This window comes from Cebus imitator, unplaced genomic scaffold (assembly GCF_001604975.1).
Source record: "Cebus imitator isolate Cc_AM_T3 unplaced genomic scaffold, Cebus_imitator-1.0 Scaffold540, whole genome shotgun sequence".
Lineage (NCBI taxonomy): Eukaryota > Metazoa > Chordata > Mammalia > Primates > Cebidae > Cebus > Cebus imitator.
In genome coordinates, this window is record NW_016107855.1 from 407,512 (window position 1) to 431,204 (window position 23,693).

Consider the following 23,693-nt stretch of genomic DNA (forward strand, 5'->3'; position numbering starts at 1 on the left):
TCAGTAAGTTAAGGCGCTTGTCTCCAAAGCGAGCCTTCTTAACACGGGGGCAGACACAAGACAGCGGGGACTCATCAGGAGTTCTGGGCTGAGGGTTTGGGCACCTGCGTTTTACTGCAGGCACTGCCTGACTTTGGTCGGTGGCTTCCCTTCTCGGTGTAATGGACAAATCGGACTCGGTCCCTTCCTAAAGCCCGACGTGGAGGACCCCAGCACTAATTAATGCCTGCCCCGCCCCCTCTGCTCTCTCCCCAGGACCGCCGGGAGAGCCTGCCCACCTCCCCTCCCTGGACGCCGGGCGCGTCCCGGCCCCCCAGCAGCCTGGACGGCTGGGTGAGCCCGGGGCCGTGGGAGCCAGGCCGCGGCAGCAGCATGAGCAGCCCCCCGCCGCTGCCACCGCCCATGTCTCCCTCGTGGAGCGAGCGCTCGGTGTCCCCGCTGCGACCCGAGACCGAGGCGCGGCCCCCCAGCCGCCAGCTGCAGGCGCTTCTGGCGCGAAACATCATCAACGCGGCCCGGCGCAAGAGCGCCTCCCCGCGGCCGGCGGGAGCCGAGAGCCTGCGGCCCTTCTCCCCGCCGAGGGCGCCGCCGCCGCCGCCGCCGCGCATGCGCTCGCCGCAGCCCGCTCGCCCCGACCAGGCCACTGTGCCGGGGGCAGCGTTCGCGCCCATCCTGCGGAGCCCGCTGCCCCCCGGGCCTTCCTCCTGCACCAGTCCCCGGAGCCCGCTGCCCGCGCCTCCCAGGCCCTTCCTCTACCGCCGCTCGCCCACAGACTCCGACGTGTCCCTCGACTCCGAGGACTCCGGGGCTAAGTCTCCCGGCATCCTCGGCTACAATATCTGCCCCCGCGGGTGGAACGGCAGCCTGCGGCTCAAGCGTGGCAGCCTCCCCGCCGAGGCCTCCTGCACCACCTAGAACCCCACCCCCCGACCCCACCCCAGGAGGGCAGAGCCAGAAGAAGGCTCATCAGACCTGGGGAATCCAAATGGTCTGGCCTCTGGGCAGCCCCAGAGATGAGGGGTCAGCAGAGGAGAGCTCTGGGCTTGGGGATGGGTTGGGGACGCAAGCTTGAGTTCTAGCACCTGCTCTCATTCACTTGTTGTGTGACCCCGGGTAAGACCCTTCCTGGTTTGACCTTCAGCTGTCCCATCTGTTTAATGGTGGCTTTGGCCAAGGCAGTCCACAAATGTCAAAATTCCCCTTCCCATCAATACACACGCACGCGCACACGCACACTCTCGTACACACTAGTTAGTGCCTTGAATGAGGCAGGGCAGTGTGTATATTGACCCCTGGACTTGCCACCTTCAGAGTTCCATACCCCTCCTTCCCCTTCTGGCTCTGCTCTCTGGAGTCTGGCAAGTGGGGTGTGTTCAGAAGATCCTAGGCCTGTGTCCCATGTCCAGGCACTGGCCTGACCATCCGGCTCCCTGGCACCAAGTCCCAGGCGGGAGCAGCTGTTTTCCATCCCTTCCCAGACAAGCTCTATTTTTATCACAATGACCTTTAGAGAGGTCTCCCAGGCCAGCTCAAGGTGTCCCACTGTCCCCTCTGGAGAGAAGAGGCAGGAAAATTCTCTCCGGGTCCCTGTCACGCTACTTTCTTCACTTCAGTTCAGCCTGCCCGAGACATCTTATCTGCAGCCATATGAGAACTCTAAGGCAGTGATTTTCCTTAGGCCCAGGACTTAGGCCTCCAGCTCATCTGTTCCTTCTGAGCCCATTCACGGCAGATTCTGGGCTCAAAGCTGAGCTGGGGAGAGAAGAGATACAGAGCTACCACGTGGCTTTACCTGACTGCCCTCAGTTTGGGGTTGCTTATTTGGAAAGAGAGAGATATAGAGTTACTTGTTATGGGAAATATGAAAGTCATGGCCAGGATGCATAGCAGGAGATTCTAGCAGGGGACAAGATTGGCTCAGATGACCTCTGAGGGCTCTTCCAGTCTTGAAATGCATTCCATGGTATTAGGAAGTCAGGGGTATTAGGATGTGGTGGTGGGCTAGGTGGGCTTGAATTCAGGGGCCAATGAGCTTGGATAGGTGAATGGGATGTTAGGTTAGGGTCTGCCTGTTATTTCTGCCCCCTTGGGAAATGTCCCCTTCTTCAGTGTCAGACCTCAACTCCAGTGTCCAGAAAAGTAGCCACTGTCCTGCCCCATCCCTTCCCCAGTGCACTCTGATCTAGCTATTGCCTACTGCCCAGTGACCTTGGGGAGCCTGGCTGCAGGCCCTCACTAGTTCCTTAAACCTTGGTGGCTCTGATTCCAGTCCCCAGGAGGGAGTCAGGGAGGAATATGGCTGAGTTCTGTAGTTTCCAGAGTTGGCTGGTAGAGCCTTCTAGAGGTTCAGAATATTAGCTTCAGGATCAACTGTGGGGCAGGAATTGGCTGAGGATCAAAAGCATGTAGGTGAAAGGATACTAGGATGTTGCGTAAGGTGTGGGACAGTGTGGTTTTGGGACTTACCCACCCACCAGGGTGATGTTAGATCTAGAACCCCCAAGTGAGGCTGGAGAGAGTTAGGGTCAGTATGGAAGATCAGGTGGGGATGGGGTGCTTTAGAATAAAGGAGAGATCTTAGAGGGCTCCTTGGGCCTCAGGAATGAGGACACTGCTCCCGCTGGTGCGAAGATGAGAAGGTGCTCTTACTCAGTTAATGATGAGTGACTATATTTCCCTAAGCCCCCACCTGCTGCAGGGTCCCTCGCAGCACAGGAGACTGGGACTAAGGGCCCCTCCCAGAGAAGTGACACCATCAGGCCTCTGGCCGAGGCAACAGCATAGAGGATCCACCTCTACCTGTGTTTCCCAAAGGGCTGGCAGGAGGCAGCCCCTGGCTGTTCCCCCGTTGTCACCGCTTTCTCCCCATCCTCTCCTCTAACCCACTAGAGCTTGCCTATGTCCTGCCTCTTGTAGAATTCAGCTCTGGCCCTCAATAAATGCTTCCTGCATTCTTCTGCCTCCTGTGTCATTTTCAGTTGTGTTTGATGCCCTTCTCCCCAAGTCCATGGGACTCTGGGTGGCAGGGAATATTTGAGACACATGGGATGGAAATGTGGGAAGATCTCTCAAGCATCCATGAGAGACAGGAACAATAGACAACTTGAGGCCGTAGAAGTCCCTGGCTAGGTGACCCTGAGTGAGCCCACTCTTCCAGGCCTCAGCTTTTCCATCCATGTGATGGGGAGAGTTGGTCTAGATAATGTCTCAGGGTGGTATTGTCAGGGCCCTGACCACAGAGTACTGTTACCAGCAAGGCCAAGCTGGATCAGGGGTCTGTGCTCTGGGGCTGTTTCCTCAAGGCAGGCAGGGGTGCCAAGGCAGGAAAGGAGTCACTGTGAGAGGTCTCGTCTGAGCCAGGCAACCCCAGTGAGGCGAGGACTCAGACCAGGCAACCCCAGGAGGTGAGGACATCAGGCATCCTCTCCTGACGTGGCGTCCTTTGGCCAGAGAAGGGGATTGTGGTCCTGCTCCCAGGTGAAGCTGAGCTTGCCCTGGGAATACACCTCACTCTTTCTCTCTAGAAGCTTGGGCCCACCGAGGGCCAGGAAGCTAAGCTCAGGGCAGTGGACACCAGAATCCAGGTTTCTGTCCTGAGAAGGTGTCAGAAATCCACCCCAGCCACAGCCTGCCAGCACACACACAGTGCTCCCCAGCCTGCACCCAGCCATCCTCGCTAGGCCCACCCTTCCCCAGTAGTGGTGTGTGTGCCCTGGTCCCAATCTTTATCTTCGGCTGGGGCCTGGCCACAGCACAGTGTCCCACTGCCTACTGGTGATCTCATCCCAGTCGCCCAGAACCTCAAGCCAAGTTCATCCCAAACTGACCTCGGTGTCTGCCTCCACTCCGCCTACTCCTCCCTCTTCAGTCACCCAAGCATGAAACAGGGGAGTGGGACTCCCTTTCCTCACCTCCCATGTCCAGTTCCTCACCAAGACCCCGGGGTTCTTCAAAATACCCGTTAACTCCCTCTCCTCTCCATCCCCTTGTCACTGCCCTGATCCAGCCACCGAATCTCTCACCTGGTGACAGTTGGTCCTCCTGCCTCCAGTCTGGCCCCCTCCAACCCATCTCCACATGGCAGCAAAGATGTCTTTGGAAAATGTCAATCCGATCACTCAGTTTCACTAGTTTAATCTCATCAGCAACCCTTTATCAACACAGTTTCCTTTAGAAAGCCTGCTAGGATCTGGCCCCTACCCCCACTGTCTGAGCTGATCTCTTAGAACTGCCTCCAGCTCTGGCTCTACTTGCCAACCCCCTACCATCTTCATAGGTGACATGTCCACTACCTGCCATGCCCCTTCTCTGCCCAGTGAACTCCCACTCCTCCTTCAAGGCTCAACTCCAGTATGTCCTCCTCTGGGAAGCCTTCTCACCCCCCACCCCAGGCTGAGCTGGTAACTCCCTCCCCTGGGCTCTCCCAGAGCCTTTCCCAAAGCTTGTTTACCCGTCTGAATCTGACCTGGCTGAGCTCCTTGAAGACAGAGCCCTGCCTTATTTATTTTCAGTCCTTAAAGAGAGGCTCAGGAAATGTGAGAAGGTAGAGGGAGGGAGGGAAAGAGAGAAGGAGGAAGGGAAAAAAGAGGCAGGCAGGAAGGAGACAGAAGAAGAAAGGCAGGAGAGAAGAAAGGAAGGAAGAAAAGAATAAGTCAAACAAAGATATTGGGGAACAATTCATCCAACCATCCATTGATTCATTCATTTGACAAATATCTACTGAGCTCTGTCAGGCACTAAGGATATAACAGTTAACAAGAGGAAGCTACCAGCAGCTGACCCTCAGCATTTCCAGGTGACTTTGGCGTGTGCATATGTGAGCATGCATGTACATGTGGGTGCAAGCCCTCTGTCTGCAAAGGCCTGTTGCCAGGGCACCTGTCTTCCCTGGGGTCTGATGTTTTTAGCATCTGACCTGCTCCTATTGCAGCCCGAAATAAGGCAGTGACCCACGGCAAGGCAGGAATGATTCTCAGCAGCTAAAGCCAGAGCTGGCTACGGGGCACACCCTGCTCACTGACTACTGACTGCTGACCGCTGACTGCCTACAGGGACACCACACAACTCTCAGCTTCCCAACAGAGGTGTTAATCTTGAGGGTCTAAGATTCCCTCCTGCCCACTGTGGTCCCATCCTTTCAGGTACCAGCATCCTAGGGGAGCTTGGGGAACTTGGGGTAGTGGGCAGAGGAGATGTGGCAATCCCTAGCGGTCCATCACCAGGAGAGGAAGGGCCCTGCAGTGGATCTGGTGACCGTGGGGCCCCCTGGAAGCCTAGATCCTGGTTTAGGAGGAGAGACGCTCTAAGCTCTAGTTAACTCTGCATTAAATGGGGAGGATGCGGCTAGGATTAAAGGTGGGGAATAGATAACAGCTTTGCTCAAGACTTTGGGATTTTTAGGCAGTAGAGGGAAGCAGCTTCTCTCTCTGTAAAATGAGAGACTCTTCCCAGTGTCCATGAACTTCTATAAAGGGAGTGTTTATCAAGAAACAGATCTGTGGACTGTGGAATCCTAAACAGTCATGATTGGGGCATTCTCAATCATCCCATAACCCTCGCCCCAAATGCATGTAGACACACTCATGTTTGCATGCTGTTTTAGCAGGCTTATGAACGCCCTAAAGCCTATCCATGGATCTCCATGATTTAGCCCAGCTCCCTCATGTTACAGACCGGGGAACTGAGGTGCAGAGCTGGAGAGCTACTTGTTCGTAGTTACAGAGGAAGTCAGGGACACCCACTAGACTCCAGTTGCACACCACAGTGCCCTCTGGCCCAGGGCCTCGTGTGGGTGTTGAGGGTACAGGTGAAGGCAGATTGTTTTCTAAAGGAAGGAGTATAGAAAAACCTGGAGGCAAAGGAGAAGGGTACCAGGGTGCGTGGTCAGCCAAGGAGATCAAAGGCTCTGCCTCTTCACCAGAGGGCAAGTTAAGGAACCTGGGCAAGTTAAGGGCTCTGGACCTCATTTTGTTTGTAAATCTCTTCCAAGATTTCTGGAAAGTGCCATGAGATTCAAATGGGAGGATGGAGGAGGAGGAGGAAGAGAAGGGATGAGGGAGAAGAGAACACCATGGAAGTTAGCCCAGTAATGGGGAGATGGGGAGGATGGGGAATGGTTCTCTCTGCTTGGTTGGACCAGACTGCTGACTGCCTACAGGGACATCATGCAACTCTCAGCTTCCCAACAAGTGCCAGGGATGAGAGGGGCAACCAGCCTTGCAGACCCCAGTGTAACCCCAGCCTAGCCCATGCTCCCCCTCCACTAACTTAAGCCACCAACCTCTTTCAGCCTTGAAATAGGGCTCTCAAGTCTCAACATATGATAGTGTGCCTGAGACCCTTGCCTGCCCCACCCAGATGCCCCAGGCACCTACACTCCCTCTGATCAGGATGCCGGAGCTGGGAAAAGGCCCTAGAAGAGACAGTGCTTCCTTAGCAGCATGAAAATAGATTTGTGCAAACTTGGGCACCTCCCTCTTCCTCCCGTGGGCCTCAGTCTCCTCTGCACAATGACCTTGAGGGCGCTTCCAGTTCAGACATCCCTTGCTTGTGATTTTAGGGTGGGTTGAAGCTGTTCAAGACTGGGGCAGGATGAGCCAGGGACTTGAAGGAGGTCTGGGGAGAAATGGAGGCAGCCTGGTCCATTGATGGGGTCTCTCCTCCACAGGATGATCCCCAAGGAGCAGAAGGGGCCAGTGATGGCTGCCATGGGGGACCTCACTGAACCAGGTAAGGTGGGTCTAGCCTCATGCTTTCCTCAGCCTCCATCTTTTCCTCGCTCCCAGGCTGCACTCACTCTGGCTTGCTGGCCCCAGGCCTGGGCAGACAGGTGTGAGCTCCAGACCAGCCTGAAGGAGTGCCTGTGGAACCTGTCGCCTAGGCTGGGAAGCTTTGTGAGGTACCAGGAGGGGTCTTGTTCCTCTGTCCACAGACCCAGGAGCTGAGGCTAAAATGACCCTGGTTTCATCTAAGGCCCCATCTCAGCCCCAAATTAAGCTCTGGAGATTCCGGTCCCAGTTTCAGCCCTACCTGTGGCTGCAAGCTCTGCACACACTTGCCCTTGCCTATTGCTCCTGTGGGTCTCACTAAGGCCTCTGGATGGCCCAGGACAGCTGGGCCCCATGGCCAACAGGGGAGTGGAGAGAGTAGAGCAGGGCGGGAAGAGCAGGCCGCCCATTTGGATACAAAACTTTTTACTTAAAAGATAACTCATCAAATGAACAAATCATTTTTATCATTGCATTTAAAAAGCTTAAATTCATTTTTATCAATTTTATAAGACCTATTCCGGAACTCTTGATATAACTTTGGAATCTGTTTATTTGGTCCACTTTACAGCATTTCAGGTATTTAATGTATTTATTTATTTTATTATTATTATTTTTTGAGACAGTCTCACTCTGTTACCCAAGCTAGAGTGCAATGGCGGTCTTGGCTCACTGCAACCTCCCCCTCCCGGGTTCAAGCGATTCTCCTGCCTCAGCCTCCCAAGTAGCTGGGACTATGGGCGTGTGCCACCACACTCAGCTAATTTTTGTATTTTTAGTAGCAACGGGATTTCACTGTGTTGGCCAGGCTGGTCTTGAACTCCTGACCTCGTGATCCACCCACTTTGGACTCCCAAAGTGCTGGATTACAGGTGTGAGCCACTGCACCCGGCCACATTTCAGGAATTTTAAAGATTAATTCAGGGGCTGGTTACAGTGGCTGACGTTTGTAATCCCAGCACTTTGGGAGGCTGAGGTGGAAGGATTGTTTGAGCCCAGGAGTTTGAGACCAGCCTGGGCAACATGGTGAGACTCTATTTCTACCAAAAAAAAAAAAAAAATTAGCCAGGCATTGTGGCACATGCCTGTGGTCCCAGCTACTCAGGAGGCTGAAGTAGGAGGATTGTTTGAGGCTAGGATTTGGAGGCTTATAATGAGCTATGGTTGTGCCACTGCACTCCAGCTTGGGCCAGTTTCAACTAAGCCAGAGCTCTCAAGCTTTAGTGTGAATCATAGTGACTTGATATTTGTTAAGCATACAGACTCCCAGCATCTACTCCCAGGGATTCCATTTCAGGGGACCTGAAGTAGGGTTGGTACATTTGCCTTCAGTGTTCTAAGGAGTCGGTCATATTTTCTGACTTTATGCGTGGCATCCTTTTCAACTATTTTGTGTGTTCTTGCATCCTTTTGTTGATGTCCAGTTTCTTCCCCCGCCCTGATTTTGTAGCTAAAATATGCACCTTCTATGAGTATTGACACTCTAACTAGAAGGGTCAGGCAATGCATCCTCTTTTCTCTTGGGGATTTAATTAATTACAGGCCCCCAAATATGGATTCATGCAAGACTTGAAATATATAACTTGTTGATTATTGGAAAGGTCCTAACTAAAGACAATTTTGAAACAAAAGTAGGAAGAAAAAATAAATCTCATAATCTTACCACCTAAAGACAGCCACTGTAAAGTAAAAACCATAAAAATGTTTACCATCATTGCATGCTTACTGTGTGGCAGATACTTTGCTAAAAGTATCCTTTATGCTTTGTGTCACTTCACCTCCACAACAACTCTGTAAGTTTGGTATTATCCTCATTTTGGAAATGAAAATATTGAGGGTCAGAGGAGCCGGTGGTCACATCTGGTAGGTGGCAGAGCTGCAGTGTGACTCCAGGTGTCTTTGTCTCCAGAGCTCTTTCTTTAATATTATTATTAGTTTCTGTTGTTGTTATTATTTTGAGACAGAGTCTCACTCTGTCGCCCAGGCTGGAGTGGCCCACTCTCGATTCACTGCAACCTCCGCCTCCTGGGTTCAAGCGATTCTCTTGCCTCAGCCTCCTGAGTAGCTGGAATTATAGGCGCCCACCACCACGCCCAACTAATTTTTGTATTTTTAGTAGAGACAGGGTTTCATCATGTTGGCCAGGCTGGTCTTGAACACCTCACCTCGTGATCCAACCGCCTCGGCCTCCCAAAGTGCTGGGATTACAGGCGTGAGCCACCATGCCTGGCCCGTTTCTTTATTATATGGTTACATGGTAATGTAATGCATAACACATCACTTTTTAAAAAAAATTAAGTTGCCATTGACTTGGTGTACATTAAAAAAATTTTTTCCTAATCAGACAAAACAGACATGAACGGCTTTGAAAGTGAAAGTTGGTCGTAATGGAACTATCTGGAGATAACCACTGTTAACATATTTATGTAAATTCTTTTTCTGTTCATATATGAATGTCTTTATATAAACATACATACACATGGGCTAAATACTATATGCTGTGTTCTTTGGCTTTTTTTTTTTTTCATGTAGCAGCATTTCATCCTAGTATGATTTATCTCATACCTTCATTTCCGTGCTTGCCAGCATTCTGCTGTTTGGACACGTTATGTGTATTTTATCAATGCCTAACGGTGGTCATGAGGCTTGTCTCAGGTGAGATCCTGCAGGGCAGAACCAGAGGAGCCTTGTGCAAGTGACTTATTGAGAGAGCACTCTCAGAAGGAAAGGAGGAATGCAGCCTAGGGTGGGGTATTGCCAAGCAAGGATGTGGGCTCAGTGACTGTCCACATTCAGTGTGATCCTGTGGGGAGCTCTCAAGCATGAATTGCTCCACAGAATTCATCCCACCTGAGGCAAGGGCGCTGTGGCAGCATCCATTCCACTGGCAGTTCTCTGTAGAAGGTGGTGGTGTGTCGCCGGGCGCAGTGGCTCACGCCTGTAATCCCAGCACTTTGGGAGGCTGAGGCGGGTGGATCACGAGGTCAAGAGATCGAGACTATCCTGGTCAACATAGTGAAACCCCGTCTCTACTAAAAATACAAAAAAATTAGCTGGGCATGGTGGTGCGTGCCTGTAATCCCAGCTACTCAGGAGGCTGAGGCAGGAGAATTGCCTGAACCCAGGAGGCGGAGGTTGCGGTGAGCCGAGATTGCGTCATTGCACTCCAGCCTGGGTAACAAGAGCGAAAACTCGGTCTCAAAAAAAAAAAAAAAAAGAAGGTGGTGGTGTGGACTACTGCCCACTAATAAGGGGCATCTGGGCATCATCCACCACAAGACTGGGTCCCAGTTTTCACAATTGTAAACCCCACTGCAATAAACATTCTTGTACATATATCTTTAGACATATTTATTCAACTTTTTCCCTGAGAATAAATTCCTAGAAATAGAATTACTTGGTCAAATAGGTTTTATCTTTTTTTATTTTTTTAATAGAGACAGCATCTTGCTATATTGTCTAGGCTGGTCTAGAACTCCTCCACCCGAGCAATCCACCCACCTTGGCCTCCACAAGTGCTGGGATTATAGTTGTGAGTCACTATGCCTGCCCATTTTTATTTTTATTTTAATATTGAGCTCGGCTGGCACCGTGGCTCACACCTGTAATCCCAGCACTTTGGGAGGCCAAGATGGGCAGATCACCTGAGGTCGGGAGTTCGAGACCAGCCTGGCCAACATGGTGAAACCCCGTCTCTGCTAAAAATACAAAAATTAGCTGGGCGTGGTGGTGTGTGCCTGTAGTCCCAGCTACTCGGGAGGCTGAGGCAGGAGAATCAGTTGAACCCTGGAGGCAGAGGTTGCAGTGAGCCAAGATGGTGCCATTGTACTCCAGCCTGGGCAATAAGAAAGAAACTCAATCTCAAAAAAAAATAAATATATATATATATATATATAATAGTTATAACTAAACATAAGGAGAATCACTTGAACCCAGGAGGCAGAGGTTGCAGTGAACCAAGATCACACACTGCACTCCAGCCTGGGCAACAGAGCAAGACTCTGTATCTCTTTTTCTCTCCATATATATATATAAAATATATATCATACATATATATCTTATATAATATATATATAAGTATAATGTAAATGAAATTTTAGAATATGTATTCTTCTGAATCTTACTTTCCCCTCCAATTAATTTATACTGGATTTTTTTTTCTTCTTTTTCTTTTTTCTTTTTGAGACAGAGTCTCTGTCACCCATACTGGAGTGCTGTGGCACCATCTCAGCTCACTGCAAACTCCACCTCTGGCTTCAAGTGATTCTTGTGCCTCAGCCTCCCAAGTAGTTGAATTACAGGCATGCGCCACTATGCTCAGTTAATTTTTGTATTTTTAGTAGAGACAGGGTTTCGCCACGTTGGCCAGGTTGGTCTTGAACTCCTGACCACAAGCGATCTGCCCACCTCTGCCTCCCAAAGTGCTGAATTACAGGTATGAGCCACTGCACCTGGCCTATAGTCGATTTCTTTCTGTTCTTAGCACATATAAAGTGCACTTTATGTATTTGTTGAAAGAATGAAAAAAATCAGTGTCCATTGACTGGCATGAATCACAGCACCTGCGTGACCCCCAATGTTGCCCAGTGGCCATGTCTATCTCCCTAGTTCATTCACTCTCCCATACTACTCTCTTAATGACTTTGGCAACCCCTCTCCTCAAACCTCCAGTACCTCCTTGCACAACTTCATTCTCAGCTAAAGACCTTGCTTCTTATTCTACTGAGAAACAAAGTAACCAGGAGAGAGCATCTACAAGCATCCTCTGCCACAGCTGACTTGCTTGCATCTGTGTCCGTGTTTGTGGTGGTGGATGGACTCACCTCACACCTGCCTGGTGCCAGCTCCTCTGGTTGGGCCCTGGACACCCAGCTCTCCTATCACTCCTGCTCAAGGACATTCCTTCAGCAATTCTCAACTCTCTCTATTGCATTGTCAAATGTTCCCATCAGTTAACGCACATGCTGTAATTTCTCCATCTTTACAAACAAACAAACCCCTCTTGATCCCATAGCTGTCTGTAGCCAGAATCCTTTAGAGCTCAACTCCTCCAAGCAGTTGTCTATATTTTTCTTACCAATCCTCTCTTTCTCTCTGACATTTTATTAGTCAATTTCCAAACACACACACACACACACAAATAAAGAGTACATGGTCCCTCCTTCATTCCTAAATTTCAAAGCTAATACCAAAAAGTACGTCATTTTCCCCCGCAAATTCTTCAGCATGCATGAAAATGATAAAAGGGCATTTCCTTACATGCCACAAAGATATTAGCACACAGAACAAAATTAGCACTAATGATTTAATACCAATTAATAAGCAGTCCGTACTCAACCTTCTTGAGTTTCCTAGTTTGTTTTCATCGGAATCCAAACAAGGGCCACAGTTTTTATTTGGTTGCTATGGCTCCTAAATCTCCTTTAATCTAAAACAACCCCTTTGCCCTTTTTTTTTCCATGTCACTCACTTGTTCAAAAAACCAGGCCAGTTGTCCTGTAGAATATCCGGTGTCCTGGATTTGGCTTATTGCTTCCTTGTGGTGTGGTTAAACTTGTTCCTCTGTCCATTTTCTCTTGAACCCTCTCCAGTCAGGCTTTTACACCCAAACACTCCGTAGAAACTGCTTTAACGAAGATTACCAACGACCTTGTGTTACTAAATATAGTAGTCAATTTTCAGCCCTCATCTTTCTTGACATATCAGCAGCATGTGACTCTGTTAGTCTCTCTATGGTACCTGAAATGCTTTCATCATTTGTTTCCAGGACGCCATCCTCTTTGTTTTCCTCCGACGTTGTGGGCTGCTCCTGCCCAGGCTCCTGGCTTGGTTCCTCTTCACTGCCTCATTGTCAGTGTTGGAGGCCCCAGGCTCCATCTCTGGTCCTCTTTATCTATTCTCATTTCTTTGTGATCTCATTCAGCCTCCCAGCTGAATACCATTTATGGAGCTGGAATGTGAACGTATGTGTATCCGATTTTAGAGATGGACCAGGCAGGCCGAGCTGCCCACACAGGGCTCTTGCCTGCCAAGGTCCTCACCATTCTGTCCCCCCTGTCGTGCAAAAGGCTTCCTTTGTTGGTCAAACATGAAAGTTTGGATTTTGCTGGTTGGAAAAGCACAAAGGATAGGGATGGGTCCCAAACTAGTAAGAATAGTCATCACCCTGAAAATCCTCTAAATGCTATAAAGACTAGTTCGCACGACGAGAAAAGAAATAAATGTAATGTTCTTCATTGAAAAATAACAATAACAAAACCAGTAAAAGTTCATGATGCCCACATTTTGACCTCCAGGTCGGTTTTCTCCCATGAACCAGATTCCCACATCTATCTCCCTCCTCAGCACCGCCACTTAGATGCCTGCAAGTCTCCTCAAACTTCATGTGCCCAGTTTTGGAGATAATTAGCACAGTTTGCATAGGGACTAGATATTAGGTACTTGTAAAGGTGGAGATCTTTAAGTGATAAAAACAAGTTACAAAATGTATGCTATGATTTTATTTTGGTTAAAACCTCATATGAATATAGTCATTGAAAAAGACATGAAAGAGCATACACTAAGATGTTAAAAGTGACAATCTCTGGGTAACAGATAATGGTATTTTTCTCTTTTTTGTCTGATATGTGTATTTTCTAACTTTCTTCAGTGCTTCGATATGATTTTTTTTTTTTTTTTTTGAGACAGAGTCTTACTTTGTTGCCTAGGCTGGAGTGTAGCAGTGCAATCTCAGCTCACTGCAACTCCGCCTCTTGGGTTCAAGTGATTCTCCTGCCTCAGCCTCTGGAGTGGCTGGGATTACAGGCATGCACCACCACACCCAGCTAATTTTTCTATTTTTAGTTGAGATGGGGTTTGGCCATGTTGACCAGGCTGGTCTTGTACCTCTGACCTCAGGTGATCGCCTGCCTTGGCCTCCCAAAGTGCTAGGATTACAGGCATGAGCCACCATGCCCGGCCCATATATGCTTTTTTATAATAATAAAAGACTATTTTAAAGTTAAAAGGACACATGTCTAACACTGAACCTTCTCCTCCCTTTGCCTTCCCCATCTCAGTGAGCCGCTGCTCCATCCTTCCCCAGGCTCAGGCCAGAAACCTCATGGTCTCGTCCTCAACTCCTCTGTCTCTCATTGCCCATACCCATGGCTTACCTTTAAAAAATATCAATTTTTAGAATCTGGGCCAGGTGTGGTGGCTCACGCCTATAACCCCAGCACTTTGGGAGGCCAAGGCGGGCGGATCATGAGGTCAACAGATTGAGACCATTCTGGCCAACATGGTGAAAACCCGTCTCTACTAAAAATACAAAAATTAGCTGGGTGTGATGGCACGCACCTGTAGTCCCAGCTACTCATGAGGCTGAGGCAGGAGAATTGCTTGAAGCCGGGAGGCGGAGGTTGCAGTGAGCCAAGATCGCACCACTGCCCTCCAGCCTGGGTAACAGACCGAGACGCTGTCTCAGAAAAAATCTAGAATCTGACGATTTCTCACTACCTCCACTTTTATGGGCAAAGGCCTGCACAGGGAGTTCGTGCAATAAATACAAATGGCCAAAGAACTTCTGAAACAGTGCTAAACTCCACTGAGCAACAAACACATGAAAATTAAACTCTGAGGTGTCATTTTGGCCCATCAGGTGAGCAAAGATTCCAAAGAATCATGATACCTGGTGTGGGTGTCGGCAAGCTTGGGGAGAAACAGGTATTCTTACACACAGCATGCCATGCTGAGGAGGTGCCTCGGGAGGCTAGGCCTGGAGCACATGGGGGATGGGGTGGTGAGAGCCCACTCTGGCCTTTCCTGGCAGTCCCTACACTGGACCTGGGCAAGAAGCTGAGCGTGCCCCAGGACCTGATGATGGAGGAGCTGTCACTACGCAACAACAGAGGGTCCCTCCTCTTCCAGAAGAGGCAGCGCCGTGTGCAGAAGTTCACTTTTGAGTTAGCAGAAAGTCAGCGAGTGGTGAGTAAGCCACCATTGTGCTCTCGGGGAAACTGAGGCCCATAGAGAGCCAGTGGTTAGCCTAAAGCCAAACGGTAAGCCAGGCTGAAGACTGTGATGTACCCATCAGATTAAGTCCCTGCCTTTCTGTGTGATCCTTGAAAAGTGTTACCTTTTTTTGTTTTTTTTTGAGACAGAGTTTCGCTCCTGTCTAGGCTAGAGTGCAATGGTGCCATCTTGGCTCACCACAACTTCTGCCTCCCCGGTTCAGCCGATTCTCCTGCCTCAGCTTCCCGAGTAGCTGGGATTACAGGCATGCACCACCACGCCCGGCTAGTTTTGTACCTTTAGTAGAGACAGGGTTTCACTGTGTTGATTAGGCTGGCCCCTAACTCCTGACCTCAGATGATCCACCCGCCTCTGCCTCCCAGAGTACTGGGACTGCAGGCAGGAGCCGCCGCGCCTGGCTGAAAAGTGTTATGTTTTTAGGCATGTCTCCCTGGATACAAAACAAAGTGGATTGGGGGGATGAGGATAAGACTTGGAGTGAAGGAACTCTGGCTTCTACAAAAAAAAAAAAAAAAAAAAGCGAAGACAGGCATGCTGGCCCCTACCACCACCACAACAACAAATGCTAAGACAGGCATGCGCTCGCGGCTGAATCTGCAGCAGGCAGGATCTAGTTCAGGCTTGGGCCTCATCCGAGATGGAAAATGTAGAATACCCTTTTTTCTTCTTCCCACTGGAGGAAGGAGAAAGGTCATGGAATAACCTGCTGGCGGAGAAGAAAGGCAAGAATGGATCTTCCCGCTGCTTTAGAAAGGCAGCAGGCAGTTCCAGAATACTTCTAAGGAAGCCAGGGCTCTTCCATCCACCCTTCACTTAACTTCTGGCCTAGACAGGAGGCAGCTGAGAGGGATGTGGCAGAAAAATGAAGATGGCAAAACACCCGCCTTTGTACGTGCCTAAGAAGGTGCTAGCTAAGCACTCTGCAGGTTCTCATTTAATGCTCATAGACCCCTCCGAGGTAGATCTTCATCACCATCATCCTAATTCTATAGAGATGGACATTGAGGCTCAGGGAAACTAAGTTTCTTGCTCGGACTCAGCATTACAATAGCAATTAACATATATCGAGTATTTCTTTTAACATATATGGAGTATTTTTCGGTCCCAGGCACTGGGCTTAGCGCTGTAAACTAGTAACTCATCCTTGTTCCCTGATGATGGGCGTTAGGATTCTTGCCTCCCCCCCGCCCCGCCTTTTGTTTTTTTGGTGGAGGGAGAACCCTCCCTGGTCCCCTGCCCCGCTGAGCCTCTCCGCGGTTTATTCCACCCCCTCGCTCTCAGATGCTGGCCGGAAGCGCCAAGAGGAAGGTGACTGGAACAGCGGAGCCGGGGACGGTGAGCATGGAGGGGAACTCCCTGGAAGGGAAGCTGAGGGAAGGGGCGGGTGGCTGGGGGCGGGAGGCCGTCGGTGGCCTCTGAGAGCACGCCTCTGTGCCCAGGTTGCCAATGCCAATGGTCCCGAGGGGCAAAACTACCGCTCGGAGCTCCACATCTTCCCGGCCTCACCCGGGGCCTCACTCGCGGGTCCCGAAGACGCCCACTCTGCAGCCGCCCCTGCGGGGTGGGTCCCCAGCCCCAGCGCCCTGGCGCCAGGTGAGTGTCCTCCTGGGGTCCCGGGACCAGGGCTGGGACGCCTGGAGCGTGGGTGTGCTCCCCACGGGGCAGCAAGAGCACTCAGAAAGCTAATCCGCCCCCTTCCCCAACACACACGCGCACGCCCGCACTCGGCTCGCCGGACCACGCGCCGGAGGGGCGCAGTGCAGAGCCCCAGGTCGGTCACGCAGCGACTCAGCCAAGGCCAACACTGCAGCCCGCGCCGCGAACTCGCGGCTTCCTCACTGAGGTCCAGCGTGTTTCCTGGGATGGGGAAGGGTCTCCGGTGCTGGAGCAACTGTGTCATCCCATCCCACCGCTCCCACCCCAACTCCGATCGTCCCTCCCCCGGCCGCGTCCGCGGGATGGAGGTGGGGACTGAGGTGGAAGAACCAAGACGCCCATCCCCTCGCCCCTAGGCTATGCGGAGCCGCTGAAGGGCGTCCCGCCGGAGAAGTTCAACCACACTGCCATCCCCAAGGGCTACCGCTGCCCCTGGCAGGAGTTCGTCAGCTACCGGGACTACCAGAGCGATGGCCGAAGTCACACCCCTAGCCCCAACGACTACCGAAATTTCAACAAGTAAGGCGGGGCGGGCAGCCCCGGGACAAACGGGGAGGGGCGGGGAGCCTGCGTTTCCTGAGCACTTTCTGCGGGCCAGGCTCTGTCCCCAGCGCTTTCTAATTCACTGACTGAGCTCTGGCTGGAACAGCGCCTCCGCAGCTGGTGGGTGCTCGGTACACGTGGGAGGAATGCAGAGTGAAGGTGCCGCACGTTTTGTTGGGTCTTCTCCAGGACACGGTGGACAGGTGCTATGAGTTTTCCTGCTCTGCAGATGAAGAGGCTGCGGCTCGGGAATAGGAACAACCCAGCCAAAGCCACAAAACAAGGGAGCCCCGGCAGGACTGGGGTTCGGGACTGGGTTTGTCTGACTTCAGAACCCAGCGTCTTGTTCTCCATGACTGCTGTGTGCTACTTCTTTGCTGAACATCTAGGTTTGTGTCCTTCCCTGAGGGGTCCCCAGACTTCAGCAGTTTGAGGCCAGCCCAGCTTTTCCTTTCACTAATGTCCTAGAAGAGACCAACAAGGTGGCTCTGAAGCTGGCCCAAAGTGGAGAGTGGCACTGAAACAAGCCAGAGGGAGGGCCACACAACAGTGGCCCATATTGGTTTAGAGCATGGGGCCTCCACGTGGACTTAAATGCAGACCCCAGGCCTGCCGGTGAGACCTTGGGCAAGTGACCTAACCTCTCTGAGCCTCCATTTCCCCATAAAATGAGGCGTTTGCAGCACCTACTTCATAGGGTTGCTATGAGGATGACATGAGAAGCCATAGGTAAAGTTTCTGGTAAGTAAGAAACTTAGAACAAACAGTAGCTATTATGATTATTATTTACAGCTGAGATGAGGTTTGGACAGGGGAGAGCTTGGGAGAGATACATTAAGCATTCTGCATTGGGGGCCTGAAAACAAACCATAGGAATCAAGACAGGAGCTTGGCACTGGAGGAAGCCTTGAGCCAAGGGTGCATTTCAGCTGCGTTGGCCTCCTTGCTCTGATGCTATTTCTGAATATACTCCTCTGGTTTGGGCTGCATTCAGTGAGGAAAAGGGGAGTCCACAGGGAGGACACCACGGTCCAGCTCTTCTGGCATTTGCTCAGACCACACATGGAGACTGTGTCTGTCTAAGACAGATGGGTGGGCGCGGGAGCCTGGCTAGGCCTGGAAAACCAGACCTTGTGAGGAAGGGCTGAAGAAACTGGGGGTGATCCGTCTTGAAGAGACAGCTCCAGAGGGATTTGACTGCCCTCAAATATCAGAATAGCCAGAGAGGGTCCTGATGGGAAGAACTGGGCCTAGCAGGCGCTGTGTGAGTCACGAGCAGACACTCTGGGGTTCCCCGCCAGGCAGGACTGCCCACAGTGCCTGCTAGGCCCAATTCCCCTCCTGGGCCCTCAGACCCTGCCTGCCCAGCCGTTTGAAAACTTCGGCAGACATTCAGTCCTGGAAGGCAGCTTCCAGGCTGGGCCACTCAGGTTGCATCTCCCCCTGATCTCATGCCTCAAGTATGACAGCAAGGCACATTCCCAGCAGCAGAAATAGGGTCTTAGGGAGCCCTGCACCCAGGTCTCTTCTGAGGGAGAAAGGGCAACTGAGGCATGGAGAAGAGAAACAGCAGTTTGGGTGGCCAAGACTGGCTGAGCATCCAGAGCCCTGGGATCCTGGTCAAGGGCCTGACTGTAAGGCTTCCATGGTTTGGACACCACCCAGCCTGTTTCTCCGAGGCCTGGCTGTTGCCACCAAAACTGGGGTGGTCCAGGCAGAAATGCCTTCCTGGCTGAGACCCAGGCCCTGGCCCGAGATTTGTCTTTCCACCCCAGAGGCAAGCACTCTCCTCTTCCCACTGGTCCCAGACTGCTGGAAAACAATACGAGCAATGATTTTTATTTTTCTTAAAATTAACTAACAGTATTAAGGCCAGATGCAGTGGCTCACGCCTATCGGGAGGCTGAGGTGGGTGGATCGCTTGAGGTCAGGAGTTCAAGACCAGCCAGGCCAACATGGTAAAACCCCGTCTCTACTAAAAATACAAAAATTAGCGGAGCTTGTTGGCTCACACTTGTAATCCCAGCTACTCAGGAGTCTGAGGTGGGAGAATCATTTGAACCCAGGCGGCAGAGGTTGCAGTGAGCCGAGATTGTTCCACTACACTCTACCCTGGGTGACAGAGTGAGACTGTGTCTCAAAACAAAACAAAACAAAACAAAAACATTATTATTAAAATCACATAAAATCTCTTTTAAAACACGTTAGGCAAATAAGTGTAGAGCCCCTGTGCTCACTGTCCTCCAAACGCAGTTGCCTTCCCAAAGGTGACACAGTTGTCAGGCTGGCCTGTATGGGCTCAGAACATTTTGTGTGGCCCCCTATTCCTGTAGGGGGAATGGCATTTGTGTGTGTGTGTGTGTATGTGTGTTTTAATACTTTGCATTTCACTCTGTTAACTTGCATTTTTTACTCAATAGTATGCTTTCAAAATCTACCATACTAATATGTAGAGCTCTAGGTCCTTCCTTTTAAGCTGCTATATAGTGTTCTCTGTCCCTCCCTCCCACCCACCCTCCTTTCCTTCCTTCCTTCCTTCCTTCCTTCGTTTCTTCCTGGCACAGTTTCGCTCTTGTCGCCCAGGATGGAGTGCAGTGGTGTAATCTCGGCTTACTACAACCTCAGCCTCTTAGGTTCAAGCGATTCTCCCACTTCAGCCTCCCAAGTAGCTTGGATTACAGGTGCCCGCTGCCACACCCAGCTAATTTTTGTATTTTTAGTAGAGACAGGGTTTCGCCATGTTGGCCAGGCTAATCTCAAACTCCTGACCTCAGCTGGTCTGCCTGCCTCAGCCTCCCAAAATATTGGGATTACAGGCATGAGCCACTGTGCCCAGACTGCTGTATAGTTTTCTATCATGTGAACATGCTGTACCTGTCTTACCCATTTCCCTGCTAGTGGACATATGGGTTGTTTCTGGTTTGTCACTAATGTGCTGCTCAGGTCTGCATCCTAGTGCCTGCATGTCTGTGCTTCCCTAAGCCATATGCTTGGAGGTGGAGATGCGGGGTCACAGCGTTCACACATTTCGAGTTAGAAAGGTCCTGCCAGATTGTCTTCTTCAGTAGCAGCACTGGCTTACTCTCTAACAAGCAGCACGTGTGAAACTTTGCCCCCGTCACCTCACCAGCTTTGCTCCATTATCAAATTATTTCACTGTGCCAGTCTCCTGGAGGAGAAATGGCATGTCTGTTGTAATTTGCATTTCCCCCCTGATTTTCAGTGCTCTTTCTAATGCTCTTTTCTCTCTCTACTTTTGGATCTTTTGTCCTAAGCGAAGCTATACTGAAGGAGAGGTTAGTCTTGCCTAGGACAAATCAATTCTCACCCCATCAGCTTCATTTCTATTGCTAAGCAACGAGCCACCCAAGTAGGCGCAAACTTGGAAATGGGTGAAGTTGGAAAAACCTCTCAAGATGTACAGAATCTTGCTGTATAGAAGGGGGAACTGAGGCTCAGAGCGAGGCAGGGAAGGGCCCATACGTGGTGACCCACATGTCAGTGTCCTGCTGTCTCTGTCCCACACAGCCCACCTCTTCTGCTGCTCTCTTTCTCCAGGACCCCGGTGCCATTTGGAGGACCCCTCTTGGGGGGCACTTTTCCCAGGCCAGGCACCCCCTTCATCCCGGAGCCCCTCAGTGGCTTGGAACTCCTCCGCCTCAGACCCAGCTTCAACAGAGTGGCCCAGGGCTGGGTCCGTAACCTCCCCGAGTCCGAGGAGCTGTAGCCCCAGCCTGAATCATCAGTTCCCCAGTCTTGGGGGCCTGGTAACATCTGGAGTCAAGACTTGTGGACAGAATTTTATAATTTAAGAAGGGCCTTCACACACAAAACCTTGCTGCAAATGGCCTCAGAGGTCACAAAGTTCAGTAATCCCCAATCATGGGTGTGCTTCAAAATTGCCTGGGGATGTTCCAAATACAGTTGGCTGGACTATCACAGACTTGCAGCATCAGAGTCTCCTGAATCGAAAAATCTGTATTATTAATAGCAACCAGGGCCAGGCACAGTGGCTCATACCTGTCATCCCAGCACTTTGGGAGGCTAAGGCACAAAGATCACAAGGTCAGAAGTTTGAGACCAGCTTGGCCAACATGGTGGAAACCTGTCTCTACTAAAAATACACGAATTAGCTGGGCATGGCGGTGCATGCCTGTAATCCCAGCTACTGGGGAGGCTGAGACAGGAGAATTGCTTGAACACAGGAGGCAGAGGTTGCAGTGAGCCGAGATCACGCCACTGCACTCCAGCCTGGGCAACAGAGCAAGACTCCATCTCAAAAAAGAAAAAATAGCGACCAGTACTCCAGATGATTCCAGCATACCTCATCAATGGTTTGTGTCATTTGGAATTCACATCCACACCTCTGCTCTTCCCTGCTCCCACAGTGTACACTCTCCCGGTGACAGGGTACTCACTGGCAGCCCATCTTCCTGTGAATAACTCAAATAATTGGAAAATGTTCCTTTTACAGAGATGCAGTTGGTCTTCATCTATTCATGCTCTAAACACTTCCTAAGCACTGACTGTGTGCTAGACACTGTGCCAGGCCCAGTCCTCGAGGAGGAAAAGACAGTAGCGCAGACAGATTTATAGAGCACGAAATCATCTTAATTTCCTCTAAAGCATGCTTATTGACAATTGAGGAATGAAGTGTTGGGCAGAGGAAGGAGTCCCTAACCCTGCGTGTGGGGTGGGATTCCAGAAGCTTCCCGGAGGATATGAGGATATGAGTGGGACCTTGGAGGAGAAGAGAAGGGGTGTGAGGGGGAGGGTATTCCTGGAAAGTGGACCAGCATGTCCAAAAATGTGGAACTGAGCATGGGCGCAGGGTGTTCTGCAGAAGGAGGAAGGCTGTGCTAGAGGAGCGGGTGAGGTCAGCGTGGAGCAGGCTTTACTAAGGAAATGGGGAAGGTTTTGGTGATGGGTCTTTCTGGGTGCCGTGTGGGGTGCAGATTGGAGAAGCGTAATGCCAGAAGCCTGCAAGGGATGAGGCCCCGGGAATGGAGAGAAAGGGCCGCCATAGGCTCTGTACCTGTCTTATTTCTAATTCTCAGCACAACCCTGAGAGAAAGATATTGTTGTCCCTTTTTACAGATGTGGATATTTAGGCTCAAATGGAGGAAGTGACTTACCCAGGGGCAGAGACCAAATGGGAATCTGTCTGATTCCAGTGGATGTCTCTTTTCACTGCACTGGGTGGTCAGTGCCCACTCGCTCTGAAGTCATCTGACTGTGGTGCCCTGCCTAGTTTAGAGGCTGAGTGCAGGCTTGGGAGTCAGTCTGGATGGGATGGGTTCTAACTGTCACGGCTAGCCGAGTGAACTGGAGCAAGTCATTTCACATCTCCGATCCTCCGTTTCTCCATCTGTAAGATGAGGACAAGTATAAAAGCTCCTTTGTGGGTTTATTGTGAACACAGTGCAGGGCGCATTTATAATAAGGGCACAGTCAATGGTAGGTTTCATGCAACTGCTGTTCTAGGCTGGAAAAGTTGTTCTTGCACTGGAGGCAGCATGAGAAGCTAGCTGCTCAAGGTGTCACTGGGGGTCAGTAAAGCTGAAGCCAGAAGGAGAGCCTCTCGCTGCTGTAGGGATCTCCCCGTCTCACTCTCTAGGGGCGATGGGCAAAGTCAGGAGTCCAGCCCATTCCCAGGGTGTGTGGGACAGTGATTACATTTTCCTTTTGCTCTGGAATTTCACTCCCCTCTGGGTCCCAAGGGCCCAATGGCCTGACTTTTAGAATTGTTTGCAATTGGTGTTTTCTCTTGAATTTGGGGGCTGCCATTTAAAGCCAGGTTTTCATGAGGTGATAGCCAACCATTCAAGGGTCTGAAAAGTAGAAAGAAGGACTCCGATTGCCGTGGGTTGGTTCCGCTGTGCTCTGGAAGGTAACTGCAGCCACCAGGTATGAAAAGGAGCCTGGTGGGGAGACCTCTGTACCCAAAGAAAATCCTTTCGTCTTCTGAGAATGTGACTTTTGCTGGTGTTGTAAAACAGAAAAAAAGAATGCTTATTGTAAAAATAAAAATAATAATAAGCAAGGAGTGAAATGTGAAAGTGTCTGCCCACATAGCCCTCCCATGCACATATGCACACCTTCCTACCCTCCTGCCTCTGCCATTCCTACACACCAGAGGTAACCACTAGTGACAATTTGGTCCTTCTGGAATTGTAGAATTATTTGAATGGAGTGTGTGCATGTGTATATAGATGCATACCCACATAGGTATGTCTTTGTTTTAATGAAATCATACTATATGGATTGTTCTGTATCACGCTGCTTTATTTAAGAAGTAAAATGTGGATCCTGAAAAAGCAAGTCATTCACCTTTTATGTAATTTGAGGTTACATGAAATAAACTATAAGAAATCCTTCATGCCAGGTGCGGTGGCTTATGCCTGTAATCCTAGCACTTTGGGAGGCTGAGGTGGGTGGATTGCCTGAGGTCAAGAGTTCAAGACCAGCCTGGGCAGCACGGTGAAATCCTGTCTCTACTAAAAATACAAAATATTAGCCAGGCATGACAGGGTGCACGTGTAATCCCAGCTACTTGGGAGGCTGAGACAGGAGAATCACAACCCAGGAGGTAGAGGTTGCAGTGAGCCGAGATAGTGCCATTGCACTCCAGTCTAGGTGAGAGAGTGAGACTCCATCTCAAAAAAAAAAAACAAAAAAAAAAAAACCTTCATATAGGCGGGACACAGTGGCTCA

At 50.6% G+C, this 23,693-nt stretch overlaps 2 protein-coding genes across 6 annotated transcripts in view; both read left to right on the forward strand.

The window, feature by feature from the left end:
• The window catches only part of SYNPO (synaptopodin), a 57,472-nt gene extending 54,513 nt beyond the window's left edge, over positions 1–2,959 (forward strand). For all 4 annotated transcript variants that reach the window (XM_017515017.2, XM_017515020.2, XM_037733608.1 and 1 more), the window contains exon 3: positions 256–2,959. In XM_017515017.2, the coding sequence (XP_017370506.1) occupies positions 256–915 (660 nt within the window). In that variant the 3' untranslated portion in view covers positions 916–2,959. The remainder of the gene's footprint in view (positions 1–255) is intronic.
• Positions 2,960–4,578: 1,619 nt separating this feature from the next.
• On the forward strand, positions 4,579–23,288 carry MYOZ3 (myozenin 3). Of its 2 annotated transcripts, XM_037733623.1 has the most exons (8): positions 4,619–4,795; positions 4,931–5,141; positions 6,668–6,729; positions 14,578–14,732; positions 16,062–16,115; positions 16,220–16,373; positions 16,793–16,955; positions 20,538–23,288. In XM_037733623.1, the coding sequence occupies exons 3-8, from the start codon at positions 6,669–6,671 to the stop codon at positions 20,704–20,706; spliced, it is 756 nt and encodes a 251-aa protein (XP_037589551.1). In that variant the 5' UTR covers positions 4,619–4,795; positions 4,931–5,141; position 6,668; the 3' UTR covers positions 20,707–23,288. The 2 variants fall into 2 exon arrangements, with proteins under 2 accessions (XP_017370512.1, XP_037589551.1); XM_017515023.2 differs by lacking the exon at positions 4,931–5,141 and having other exon boundaries at positions 4,579–4,795.
• The last annotated feature ends 405 nt before the right edge of the window (positions 23,289–23,693 follow it).